At 41.6% G+C, this 15,120-nt stretch overlaps 1 protein-coding gene across 1 annotated transcript in view; it reads left to right on the plus strand.

The window, feature by feature from the left end:
* spon1b (spondin 1b) overlaps nucleotides 1-15,120 on the plus strand; it is a 117,842-nt gene that overhangs the window by 8,110 nt on the left and 94,612 nt on the right. The window contains exon 3 of the mRNA XM_083972808.1: nucleotides 10,771-10,904. Within this exon, the coding sequence (XP_083828934.1) occupies nucleotides 10,771-10,904 (134 nt within the window). The remainder of the gene's footprint in view (nucleotides 1-10,770; nucleotides 10,905-15,120) is intronic.

Below are 15,120 nucleotides of genomic sequence, written 5' to 3' on the forward strand. Positions count from 1 at the left end.
TCTCCCGCTGTGAGAATCCCGGTCTGCAATTAATTGGCTGCTGCTTCGGCAGCGACGCTCCTCATTACATTAAGTTGAGCTTCTCTCAACTTCAATTTGACGCTCTGGAAGCTCACATTGCAACGCTCGCTGCTGCCGATGCTCCTGACGCCCGTCGACGCCAGTGTCCATTGAAAATGAATGACTTCCAGCCGTCAGGACGCTTTTCACGACGGTTTTGGTGTGAACAGCGACGCTCCTCATTACATTAAGTTGAGCTTCTCTCAACTTCAATTTGACGCTCTGGAAGCTCACATTGCAACGCTCGCTGCTGCCGATGCTCCTGACGCCCGTCGACGCCAGTGTCCATTGAAAATGAATGACTTCCAGCCGTCAGGACGCTTTTCACGACGGTTTTGGTGTGAACGTACCATTAGGCTTCTCTCTGGAGCAGATTGATGAGCCAATCAGAATAGAGGAGTTTCTGACTCTCTACTCTGCTTGGCTGGCTATTTCCCGAATGATTGCATGAGAATAGCAGATTTCAGATGAACAAATCAAATCTTTCAAGATCGAACGGTGCAGCCAGGTGGGCGGGGCGTAGGGCAGTGACATCGTAAAGTTGCATAAAGTCATGACTGATTGTTATCAGGCTCAACTTTTGAATCAAGTCTGTGTACTGAGGCTTTGATACTTTCACAGTATTAAAATAAAATCAAGACCTGATATATGACTGAAAAAGATATTAATATGTCACCGGATATAAAATATGTCCTTTAATTTTCAGCCCACAAACATATTAAATATGTCGCTGTAATAAATAATACCCCTGCGCCGCTCACATAGCCTTCATTACTGCTCATGCTGCTTGATTGACAGCTGAACTGTGGGAAGTCGAATGCAAAAACACCATTATTTTTTAAATTTCCAGCAACAGCAAACAATGATAGTTTGATATAACCACCATGACCACTGATACAAACATCGACATGAAGCAGGATAAATAAATAAATAAATACTTAATTGTACCATATTGTGTCAAGTTATGGTGTAATACGCACCGCAGGAATAATGGGTCAAGCAAAGAAAGAAAAAAAACATCTTGCAAAAGAAGAGTGATTATCACTGTTTGGCATCATAGAAAATGTCACCACTTACGTTTTAGTGTTTGGAAGGGAAAAGTGATTGAGGGGGACCGCTGCAGCCGCAACAGCTCTGTGACTCAGCTTCAGTCTGAGCTGGAGCCTGTCTAGTTTATTCATGCTGTTTCTCATTGACAATAGCCTAAACAAACTGAGTAGGCACAAGAGTGTGGAAAACAGACACGCACGCACACACAAGTAGGCGCACACAAAGTCAACCGTTTTCATACGCTCATGTACTCACATACACTGTGGCCATGTTTTATTTGTTCAGAGGAATATTGGTCCCAGACTCAGGTTAAGGTCAAACTGTGAACATGAACCCATGATACCCTGTGAGTCAGGCTCACTCACGCTCCATAAGAAATGTATGAAACTGTTTGGCTTCGAGTTGCCATTTTTCTTTTTGGTCTGGCTCACCAGTGAGACATAACAAGGTCAACCACCCAGCAACTGGAAGGGCAGCTCATTTACTGATTTTCAGAAGAAACAACAACCTCTTTTTCTACAAAACCTGAGACAGGGAGAAACTTTTTAAAGAGGAGCTATGCTATGATACATGTTTACCTTAAAGGTCCAGTGTGTAATATGGCGGTAAAACCGTGATATCTAGCGTTCAGATTCTAGTTTGCGGCGCTCACTCACTTGCACTCAGCCCTCCTGACGGCAAAGTGACGGTGGCCTCTGAGGACAAAAAAACATGTTTACCATGACTGGGAGTATTTCAGGAGCATGGAGCGATGAGGTGAAGATATAAACCATTTGACTTCTGTTTCCTACTCCTTCTTTCCTTTCGCCTTCTTCTTCTTCTTCTTCGTAGGTTTATTTATGAACGCGAAACTCTTGACTGACTGGATTTTCCATTCAGGCTGCCGTACAAACATGGCGGCGTAAGATGGTGACACTCTCTGAAACAAGACCCTTGCTATATGTATATATAAAATAATAATTATAAGGCTATGAAAACCAAACAAATTTTATTTTATAACAAGTATACACTTATACAAATATAGATTTCGCCAATAAACCTTGCCAAATATTTACACACTGGACCTTTAATAAGAGGTAACAGTTTTGGAGTAATTGTGATGGTTTAATAAACGGCTTAACTTGTTACGAGGGAGAATGGAGGCTCTCTGCCTTCACTTACTGCATCTCTTGGCTGAAAACCAACTTTGCAAGATCGGGGCCGCCGACCCGGTGTCCCAGCTCTCGTCTCTACGCACCGCGACACAAACGCGGACATTATAAAGACAACAATAGCTGAAGGTCCTGACAGTCGAGAAGCACCTGCTACTGGTGAGAAACCACATCTGCCTCCAGAGAAAACCTATTACCTCAACAAATAGCCCCTTTAAGGATCCTGGTTTGGGTTGAAATGAGTGTTTAGTTATAGTTAGAGGACCTTTGTAGGGTGGTAGAGATTTCAGAGTAATCATGGTCCTGACTAAATAATATGGCAATGATTTCAGGAAGCAACTGTCCAGACTCCCTTCACTGACTTTGTCGCTACATAACAATGTCACCTGACCTCCGCCTTTGCTCCCGCTGTAATTACTTAATTAATTGTGACATTTGCTGAAACGACTGGTGTTTGACTCACTTGACCACTACTGGGTAATAATAAGCTGCTTTAACAAACGATCCGTGAGGAAAACAGCTGGAAATAAATAGTTAGACAAAAGAAGAAAGAGCAAACTATGTCTTACGTTAGGTGTGTTACTCCGATTCAGAAACAGTTCAGGTAGAAATCACAGCTAGAAGCTCGGGGCTCGTAAATGGGCAACCTGTGCCACTGGAAGTGTTTCTCTTCAACACATTGCATTTGTATATCTCTACGTTGTCCGTCCCCTGAGTGTGCTCTTAAGTCAAGGTGACAGACTTGTCTGTTGTTGTCAGAGCTTTTCACACCAAAGCCTCGATAATGTCAGAGCTCTCGCACATGGAAAACAGAGATGAGAAGAGGACATGACAGACTCTGAGAAGGGCAGGAGAGAAATCATTTTAGCTTCTTTTATAAGTGGGACAGACTGTCTGTTTACGCAGAAGTCTGCATGAGCACAGACAACACCCCTCAGATTGGCATAACTGTCAAACCGAGCTGTGCAGCTTATAGAAATCTTTTAAATTGACCCCGACAAAGCAATACAGCACAAAAATGTGGATATAACACAAAAAAGTAGGTTTTTAAAAAAGAGCTTTGGGTCATTTTTGTATTAAACAGAACCAATGAACAATACGCCCCCTCTTCCCCAATGTTGTTTTGTGTAATTGAACGCCAAAAGCCACAGAATCGGCTCCATTTGCTAGGAAATAACCCACACAAACACAAACACAAACACACACACACACACACACAAACACAGAGGGAGTTTTTTTTTTTACAGTCGCTGCTCGGAGATGTGACACTGCTGCTTTGGTTGGGTGGCTCAGACACAAAATGTAATATGATGCAATGCTGGTGATAGCCCCGAGATCTCCGCGGTATTCTGCAGTAATAGTACGAAGCTTTGATTGATGGAAAGCTTAAGGCAAAATGTCGGCGCCTCCGAGGTCTTCATCGAGACAAGAGAAGTTTGTTTCTCTCTGAAATAAGCTCATCTTCAAGAGCTGACGTGACATTTCAATCTCTGCTCGCCATTCTGCTCCCAAAAAAAAGTTTCATCTCCCTGCGCCGGCGTCCCAACGGTTTGAGCTTTTAACTGTATGCAACTGCTTTTGTAACCGCTTTGCATTTAATTACAAACCTGCGTTAATGTGCGCGTGTGCACACACTGACCAACAAACACGCACGCGCACGCACGCACACACTGATAAAACTCATTGTCAGTTTCCTCCAGGGAGTCTGGGTGTTTGTTAAATCTTGGGTTTGCCTTGTCAGTCTCCTACTCTGTCTCTTTGTGTGTGTGTGTGTGTGTGTGTGTGTGTGTGTGTTTGAACAGGGCTCTGCGTTTGCTTGTGCAGGCACTCCGAAGCATCTGTGTTTACCGTCTCAACAGAGAGCGAGAGATTGAGAGAGAGAGAGAGAGAGATTGAGATAGACAAACCGTGGACACACACAGACATCCCAGCTCTGCAGTGAAAACAAACGCTCCTTTGCCAGTCTTCCCACACTCTCTCTCTCTCAGTTTCTCTCTCTTTATCTGTCCTGCCATCTCTCACACATTCCCCCGTTACAAAGTGACGCCTTTAAAACTTTAATGTGCTCAGCGTGTTCCTTCATTTCGTTGTTTAAACAGAAATCATAACTTGGCACTTCGTCGTCTTCAGATTAAGGCTTTCGTGACTTTAAAACTCAATATTTAGACTTTTGGACTGAGCTGTCCTGACCTCACTGACTTCATGTCGGTCGTGAGTCAGGGACTTGACTCTCGGGTGTGACCGTTGCAGAAATATTACATTTGAGAAAACAAGAAGAGGCTTTGGGTCTTAACTTATTGAGATGACTTGGTCTGGAAGGCAGCGGTTATTTCTATCACCGTCTCCCTTCATCATCATGAACTCACATGTGGACTTGGTAATGAACAGAGGTGTGAAAGATATGAAAAGTGTTGAGTTAATACTGTTCAGATCATGTTGTAAACACACTGATCCATGCAGCACACACTCCTGTCATTTTCTAAACAGGGACATGCAGCATAACGTACGACCTAAAGTGGGAGCAAATATAAACAGCATATATAAATAGCTAATGTGTAACTTTGCAGCTTAGCGTACCAGGTTTTTTTTTCATGGATGAAAATTATGCAGTGGTGGTGGCCCCATATGAGAAGAACTAACGGTGTCGATTCTCCTCCGCGTGCACTCTCTTTGTAAAATAATCTGTGAATTTGAGACATGCTATGATAGTAAAAGACTAAATATTCACCCATTTCAAGAGTTGCATAAACTCAGTATGAAATGCACGTTTCCACATAGTGGTGTACAGCTGTAATTACAGTTACAAATGCCAAATGCATTGAGTTCAGTGCTTGTTAGGAAAACGAAATGAAAACGAGTACCCAGCGCAAAATTACTTTGCCTTGTTATTCCCAATGCAGAAAAAACCTCTTCATACGTCGGCTATAAACTCAACATACACTGTCAAGGGAACACAGCACCAACTCTGCCTGAAAGAGGCACAGTGACTTACAGTTTTTCTCCATTGGTTTGGCTCATTTTTCGAAACAGAAATTACATTCTCAAAACAACATGGACAAACCTCCAAACCACTCGGCAAATGTTCACAACAGAATTGTATTTCTCATTCATTTCATCAAATTGCAAATGTCTTTGTACATCTTTGCAGATGATTAAGTACAGATATCCTGCAGTTAGCACAAAGTGAATAGATCTTGTTGATCTAAACTGATTGTTGATTCTCAGTCTAATGGTTGTTCTCTCCTAAACATGTCAGCATCATTTCATTCTATAAGTCATCACATGCACAATAGTCTGTTCAGTTGTCAAAATTAGTCAAGAACATAATACCATGAATAACATAGATTTATTTACAGCACTGTAGGCTACTTAATGTGTTTATACAGTATCATGCTGTTGTATCCAGCTTTTGCAAGTGATCTATGGTGTCGTGCTGAACTGTAACACTGTTTTACCAAATGATCTTAGAGTTTTGAGAATGTAATTTCTGTTTAGAGAAATGAGCCAAACCAACTGAGAAAAACTGTAATACTTGTGCTGTGGTCAAGACCAACTAACCCGAGACCGCGTGAAAACCAAGACCAAACCAATGTGAGACCATTTTCAAGACCATTACTGTATTCATTACCAGTACTTATAATAATCATGTGGCTTGATATTTACACAACTCCTCAGCTAAAAGGGAAGATCATTTTATATTAAGCTCTATACAATATCCAATTGAAACAAAGCTTGGGTTGAACAGAATAACACAGATCTGATCCTGCTGAAGTCTCCTCCCACTGTTGACACTGGTGCAACCAAGATTGTTACACAAACAGATACTTTTGCAGAACAAAAAGTTATTGAATATCATTACATAAAGTGAGCGAACACACAACAACCTAACAAGTGCACAACTTGGAAAAAGCACAATGTGAAACTATACAGGAAGTCCCACATCTGTGTGATCGTCACTGTGCTGCAGCTGCACTCGACCTCGCTGCGTCAAATCAAATCAAAGGTGCGAGACAAACCAGCATCTCATCTCCTGAGTGTAAGAACATTAAACAAATGGAGGGAGGTGAAGATCCGTTCGTACAGGACATGAATTGGAAAGTCTGAGCCTGAAACTTGACCTGATTGTTAACTTTAGGACTCGAGTGTGTCACTTCCAAACACGGCCATCTGGAAGGATTTGGACTCGGTGTATTCGACCTGTCTCTGTCCGTCTGTCCTCTTTCAACTGGACTGTGATGAACCAGGTCTTGATTTAGGACTTTTTTTATATATTAAAAGGACTTCAGTGCTGTGATGGACATCCACTCTGTCCCTCTCTGTGTGTGTGTGTGTGTGTGTGTGTGTGTGTGTGTGTGTGTGTGTGTGTGTGTGTGTGTGTGTGTGTGTGTGTGTGTGTGTGTGTGTGTGTGTGTGTGTGTGTGTGTGTGTGTGTGTGTGTGTGTGTGTGTGTGTATCATGGCGGATAACAAGCTGTACTTTTCTCCATCTAGACAGCCGCTCTGTGTTTAACTGTTATTCTTGTACATTTTGTTTCTATTTATCTTTTTTAGTCCTCATCTATCTCCATATTCTCCTCTCGCTTTTCCTTAAGTCTTTGCTCTTCCTCTCATGTTCCTCTCTCTTATTCTCCTCCTTTATCTATTCTGTGCCTCCCTCCCTCCCTCCCTCCCTTGCTCTTTCTCTCTCTCTCTCTCTTTTTCTCTTCCTGTCTTTGAGCCGGTTGTTTGTGTATGTCTTTGACTGGCAGAACTTCAGTCTCAGTGACACAAAGTAAAGCAAACTGTGACGAGACGGAAAAGAATTTCTAGAAAAGGAAAGAAAGAAAGAAAGAAAGAAAGAAAGAAAGAAAGAAAGAAAGAAAGAAAGAAAGAAAGAAAGAAAGAAAGAAAACACTGTCTGTACCCATCTTAATATTCCATCAGGAGTTTGGGACTGGTTGTCATTGTTGAACCGAGGCAGCTGGAGAACACCAACTTTAAGGTCAAAGGTCAGAGTGTGTGTGTGTGTGTGTGTTTAGTCTTTAAAATGTCTGACAGGAGCCAAGTACTGAGGAGACCGGGCTGGACACGTCCTGAAGACACAACACTGTTATTATCCAAAGCTTCACTCAGGGACTTTGAGAACTTGTCTGAACTTTACTGTCGACTTGAACGGTGTTTAAACGCAATCATTTTCGTTGTCATTAAATCAGAAGCAAAGATCGATCGTGTTAGTTTCATTAGTGGTGTTATTACTGAGCACAGTTCACTCTTACTGTATTACAGGGGTTCCCCCAAAATAACAGTGCCATAGACTGAGGACTCCCACTATCTACAGAGATGACGTGCACACAAAGCCCAAGCACCAATTGACGAACACGGGCATAACAACACAACAGAACAGAACAGATTTTACATATAGCTACTGTAGGTAAAGAAGATAACAGCAGAATACCTCAGTCAGAGTAACATCCATGTAACTTATGAGTGAACGTTGCTGCTGTCATGTGCAAACCATAAACTGTAGCACTGAGTAAACATGTGAACATTGTTGCTGTGCAAATTTACATTTTCAGCGTTAATCTCTCCTAATGAGATGGTTTAATTTTGGAGGCTGCCACTCGGAGATCATCTTCCAAATAGACACGATCTGTGCTGCATCTAAAGATAAGGGAGGGAAATTCTATTTGCATGGTTTTATTTTTAATTCTAACTACTACCAGGGTTTCCGTTACATGCATTTATTTATTATAATTATTTATTAAAGGGACAACGAGGAGTTTTGGAAAAGCGAAGCGTTTTCACACTACATTTATGAGCCTCTGCGCGCACCGTACATTTCTTTGACCGGCGCAAGATGGACTCATGTTTTCATTCATCAAGAATTAAAGTCAGAGGTTCGAAGACGATCACATACCGTCATAGTTCCGACCATAAACGGTGATTCGGCGGCGTTATTCTCATGACTCGCCACGAAACCGAAAGTAAAAAACGCTGGTCGGCTCGACCAGCATTTCCGCCACCACTAATAATAACGATTATTTATCGAAAATGGGCACATTAACAAGTGTGGGTAGCGTAGATTCATCCACATTACCGTGAGACTTTTTTATAACCAAATAGAAACTCCTCGTTGTCCCTTTAACTATTGCCGCCACTGCTTCAGTACTGGTGCAGACGCACAATAATAATCTACCAGTTACCATTACTTTTCACCCTTTTCCACTTCACAGTTACAGCTCAACTCAACTCGGTTCAGGTCCTTTTCCATCACTTCTTAGTTCCTCCTCAACATGGGAAGTGTCGTCATGTCACGGTGGCTACGGCCGCGTCGTCTTGCTCTCTTTTTTTCGATCCTCTCATCAGCTCCAAACTCACTCGTCTGCACCTCGACTATGGACCACAGCGAGGTTTTCCACACAGCAGACAATTAACTCAGGTGAAAGAATAACAACAGTCTCAGTACAGATCAGTGGGCGCAGCTGCTGCTGTGTTTTTAGAATTACTGTTTAATTCTCGTGTCAGATGTTGCGCTTGAGTGCTAGTGGAAACGGAAGGAACGCTGCCGCCACTGCTTAAAAAAAAACCCAATGGAAACACTGTACTACTTTTATCTTTTTTATTTATTATTTATTTATTCATTTATTTAGTATTTCTAATCATTTTCAGATGTTATTTGATTTCTGGAAATCATCTTGCGACCCCACTCTCAGTGCCTCATGATCCTCCGGGGGGTCCCGACCCCCACTTAGGGAACTGCTGTATATTATAATATAATAATAAAACACTGAGCACTGATGAAGCCTGTTTCCTCTTTTCAACACACTGAGCTGATGTTAAGGAGTCAGACCCTGTTCAGATCTGACATCAATGTGTGTCTCAGGTGATACGATCACAAGTGGACTCGCAGCTCTGAGTGCGTCACTTGACGATGAGTGAGATTTCGTCTCCACATGTTTCTCGGCTCGAGTGACCACTTGTGATCTTATCTCACTTCCCCACTTTGTATGAAAACACAAACGCACATTATTTCAGCTTTCCAAGATCAAACATGTTTTTGTTTTTATCCAGTTCAAGTGTGTGTGTGAGGATGAGGAGGCAGGATACGGGAGGGCTGAGTGGATCAATGCACTGAGCCCATGTGGAGGTCAATGTGTTGATTTGGTGTTGATATGTTTGGGCAGCGCTGGTTGAAATAATTTTGGTTCAGTATGAAACTTTAATGGGACAAATCAGACATTAAGTCGAGTCGATGTGTCCTTTAACATGGTGCAGGGTCCGTGTTCGTTCGCTGACTCGCTGCTGAAGGAATGTGGCCATGTGCAGCCCAGACCTCTGAATGTGGACCGAGTTATCAGATCTCAAAACGAGTCCTCAATGCGTCCTGGGTGGACTGAGGACACGTCGACAGTCAGAGATGTAACAACAGAGCTGAAGTGATTGTGACTCGTAGTTCTGCAAAAACGCATAAATCCAGTCTGTCTGTTGATCAATTGTCCTGTTGAGTCCAAACTGAAATATCTCAGTTACTATTTCATCAGTTGCCCTCAGCTTTTCATGTTTCCCATAACCGAGTCTCCATTATATTCGTGATGCCCTGACTTCTCCTCTACTCTAGTGCCAGCAGCAGTTTTACCATCACAGTTTGGAGATGTCAATGTTAAAGGAGAATTCCGGTCATTTTCTAAGTAACACTCTACAGCTCTAGGTCCCCGAGTGCGACCATAGGAAAAGATCCGAGAAAAATATGTGCAGACCAGACCTAGCTCTCCTCCTGCAAGCTGTGCTACACTGCAGTTAAACAGCAAAGTAATGGGGGCAGTTCTTCTAACCGCGACTTTATTCTTTGCAACATCCACCAGTTCCTTCCTCTCATATTAACTCCTCATATTAACTCCTCTCATATTAACAGAGTTATGCACACTCAGTGTTGTGTGGTAAGGAACTGGTGGATGTTGCAAAGTGTAGTGATATTTTGAGCATTATATAGAGGCCAAAGTTGCAGTTAGAAGCACATATTTTTCTCGGATTTTTTCCTACTGTATATAGTCGCACTCTGTGGAGCTGTAGAGCGTTACTTAGAAAATGACCGGAATTCTCCTTTAAATAAGGTGCGACATACTGCACATTCATGTTCCCCAGTGGTTGAATTGCAATCACTTCTTTCTTCAGCGCCACCAGCAGGTTGGATTTATTTGTGCACCAAACTTTGCACAGAAATTCACAGAAATTCAGGGTTTCTGTGACATGATTAGTGATTTCCTCACTTTTTTCCTATATCTACGCTCCACCTGCAGGACTTTTCCCATCAGCCTCTTCTGTCGGCCAACCATCTTTTTCTTTTTTTACAAAGCCCAGATCTAAGTGAGGAATCACAGTTGTGTAATGCAGATGTGACTTGCAATAATCTCTGTCATTGTGGGTTTGCATTGGTAAACCAGCTGCTTCCTGTGACACTGGGTTCGTTGTCCAGTTTCAGAGAAAACTGGCATTTTAATTGTATTTTTTTCTCTTTTCTCTTTTGTTTCTAGATCATTGATGAGGACGACACTCAGTTCATGACCAACTGTCCCCCGGCAGTGACGGAGAGCACGCCTCGCAGGCGCACCAGAATCCAGGTGGTCTGGACGGCGCCGCCCTCGGGGTCCGGCTGCGTTATACTCAAGTGAGTTTCAGTTTTGTGTCTGATTAATGCAGCTACATTTAAATAAGGTATTACTTTATATTTTTATCAAATGGACTCACAAGTAATAATGCAGACAGGTTTGAGAAGTAAACAGCTTGAAAAGCTTTTAAAGTCCCTCCTGACTGTAATGAGTCGGACTAATGAATGGAGGGGAAATAAGTGGCAGTGACTAAAAGGAAGGAAATCCACTCAGAAACCTTATGATGTGCTTTAACTAATTGATAATATAAAAAAAACAATACTTTTAACCACAATTTAACTTATTTTACTTTCATAAAGCAAAAAAAAAAGTTCCACACAAAAGGCCTCTGCACCCTGGCACGGTCATTGTTGTTTTTACAGACAGTCATCATCGGTTATAGGGAACACAATAAGTGAGCTGCTGCCAGGTGTTTCTTGAGAGGCTGTGTCACTGTGTGGCTGCTGTAAAGGGACCGGCTCCACAACAAAGAGACAGATGATGATTACGGGGGGTAATTTGTGGTTTAAAGCAGGTGTGACTCCAAATCTACACCGTGTTATTTCACAAGGTGTGTGTGAGTGTGAGTGTGGGAGTGATTTTTTTTTTTGGCACCGTGAAAAATGGAAGCAACAATACTCAAAAACTCTGAAGTCCTGAAAATGTCCATTAGACTGCAGCCGCTCAGAGACTGTTGTTATTTTGTTTTATTTGGAGCAGATGTTTCTCTTTATTGTTTTTGCTAATTATGAATAGTGTGGTGATTTAATTTAATTTAATTTAATTTTACTTTATTTTACACATGGGCTCATGAGAGACTTGATCCAGGCAGTAGTAACAACAATTAGTTACAGACGGACAAATTTATCCAATACAAACAAGATGTAAGTTAAAGTGTCAAGTGGAAGCAAACCAGTAAATATACTCGTGCCAGAAAAACTGCCAGAGTTTTTTTGTGATTGTTGTGGGCAGAAATCCTTGGTTATGCGACAGGTTCTCCTAAAAAAATGAATATGTGGGGTAAAAATGCGATGCTAACACCCTGTTCTCACTTTTTTATCTTTTGGGCTGTCTTATCTGTTCACACGCAGTCACACAGCTGTCACGGACATTACATCCCTTTGTCCTGATCACCTAATCAATTCAGTATTTCGTAATTTATTGTAAAGCAAAAGAATAATCATTTTTAATCAATGGGCTATTTTTTCATTCTCTCACATACACGGTTTTGTTCATCCTCTTGCACGAGGCGATAACGCTTCACGTCGCATAATTACATTTCTTCATAACATTCAGGAAATCTGTGTAGATATACTGTAAGAGACTCTTCTGCAACAGAAATGCAGGGTTTATGAAATCATTCAAGCCCCAAATTTTTTGCAAATTTTGCACAGAAACCTGCGATATTTGCAGCGAAATTGCGGCGAACCCCCACATAAATATGCAGACTTTGTCTGATTATGTGTTGGTCGCGTAATTGCATTTTTCTGGAGGGAGCAAAGATGCAGATCAGTTTAAAATCCCTGAATGTGATCAAACAACACCAGATCCTGCTGTAGCATAATGTGTCATCACTGTTGAGATGATAATTGAGGATAAACTCTATATAATCTAACATTATTGTGTCACAGGACTTGTTTGTTTTGACACACTGGTGACAAGAATTATACTGATTAGTGCAGCGTTAACTCTAAAATATCTATATATCGAATATTGTCTGCACACTAACAGGTAGACATGGACTCGCTGACCTGCATGTGAATTAGTTTTTTTTTTTTTTTCAGATTATGTGTAAATTAGTTTTTTGATGTCGGTGATGCTGTTGCAAACTAACACCCAATCACAGACCAAAAGGTAAAGGGAGACCCACACATCCTGCATAAATCATAAAAGCATTAAATTACACGGTGGATAGAGTTGGGCTTCAAATGGCTCTGAGTACATGATGCATAAAAAAAAAAAAAGTCTAATCTATGTTGTTGTTTGGTATTAAAAAAAAATGCATTAAAACGGAATTTCAACACGCACTCATCACATGTAGTGTAATATATACAACACATTACCACCAGAGATGCACCAGGCTTCAGATGCTGATGTGCTAATTATCGCTTCTTTAGATTTTAATGCACCACATATACGCAACACGACGTGATGGGAGGCTGTCGTGGGGTTCGATGGAGACGAGCCTGGTGATTATCTTCTGACTTTAATGATGTTTTTCTTCATCTCCTTTACGAAAAACCCAGCGCAGAGCGAAAGGCTTTGAAAAAGTTGAATATCCCTCCAGTAAGAACTTGAAACAAGGAGGCACTGTAATCAGAAAGGCGTTTTCACAATGAATCATGATTAAAGGTTCTTTGTGCTGCAGCACCTCCAGCAGACTATAGCAATATATGTGTTATATTCACAGCAGAGGGAGCGTGTTTAGCCTCAGCTCAGATCATGCTACGGATTTAAAACGTTTGATTTGTCAAACACACAGGCTTTATATCCAATATACTCATTTTCACTTATAAAATATACATTTAATGATGTAATTTTCATAGAGTCTTGAGTATATGAGTCGTTGGCCAGGGCGTCCCTGTACAGTACCTTCTTCAAAAAAAAAAGCTTGTGCAATTTGGATGCTGATCATTTTGGGATTTCAGTAACGTTGCGTTTGATTGTGCGTCACTGTTTAGAAACGGTGACTGAAGACGGAGGCAGATGAATCGGTTCAGATGAGATACAACATCAGACAATGTGCATGACAGCTGCTGCGTCACTGCTACTGTAGCTTTGTATGCCTACACACAGTTTACCTTAACTCCTGTTTACCCTCATTCAGAGCAACACACACACACAAACACACACATAGAGCTAAACACTACAATAAAATGCTGTAGAGATGCACCAATCGATATTCGCCTCATTGACTGACATTGGTCATTGGAAAATACTGATGACAGTGGCCTTCGGTTATGTGGCATATTGTGCTGACTCGGAGGAGAAGCCTACTGTATTTGTTTTTCTCTTTTTTGGGGGGACGTGACTCTCGAGACGCCAGAGGGGTGCGTGCACGTTCAATTTGTTAAAGTTAAGTGTGCAAAAATGTCATTTTTTTGTGAGAAATTAAGATTTCTCGGTTTCCTTTACACAAAAGAGGAATAAAGAACAGATAAAAAACATTGGTACCAGCATCAGCCATCGGCCAAATTGTTATTTTGAACATCTGTATGAGTATCAGTGTACTGTAGAAATTCATAATCCCTATAAAGTACTGCCCTTCACCCATTGGATTATTCACGTCATAATTAACAGATTTACTCTGTCTCTCCATGCAGCTGCGAAAATGTTTATTAATTATATTTTTCCATGTCTCTGTCATATTTGAATCTATAGGCTGGTGTCAGTTATATATCAAATGTTGCTGGCATCACATCAGTACAACTGTCAACAAATGCTGGAAGTGAGAAACGGGCGAGATGTCGACTCTCTCGATCACAGCCAAATAAATTCAAGGGGCGACACTTTATTGTGTATGGAGATGTACATAGACTAAAATATTGCAACATCACTGACGAGAATGGAGTGGAGTGTCTTTGTGTTTTGCCCCCCGGACGGACGCTCATGTCATGATGAAAAACATTAATTCTTAATGGGCCGTTGTGTGACGTCGACAGACAAAGAGAGAGAGAGGAAACAAACCACTCTGATTTACGCCTCCACAGAAGTTATACGATAACATATAGCTCTTCCAATTAATACATGATGAAGTGTAAAAAGTGTAATTCATTCAACGCCGCCTGTATGAGCACAAACAAACACAATCTGATGTGGACTTGCACAGCTACGGTGAGTTATGTTACGGCAACGTGCAGCCGCGAGCCACTTGTTTGACAAATGTAGAATACAAATGATAAAGAGTCGATAACTCAGAGTGAACACGGCTCTGGAAATGTTTCTCCTGGCTCCGTCTCTCCTCTTCTCTTCCTTCTTCCTTCTTCCTCACTTCTTCTCCATCTCCTCCTTCCCTCGCTCTGAACACGACGCTATAACTTGCTGCCCTCACCTCCACAGTATATACTCACAGCTGTTACTTTTAATTTATCTGCTGCTGCTGTATGACAGATGGCACGTAGCCATCCCAGTGTTTGCTAGTTCAATAAATCTCGCCCGGCGCAGGGGAACATCTGCTATGCAAATTCACCTCGTATTACTGTCACTTCTGTCTGTCAGCGCGCTGATGGAGCTTCG

The sequence above is a fragment of the Trachurus trachurus genome, assembly GCF_905171665.1.
Source record: "Trachurus trachurus genome assembly, chromosome: 6".
NCBI lineage: Eukaryota > Metazoa > Chordata > Actinopteri > Carangiformes > Carangidae > Trachurus > Trachurus trachurus.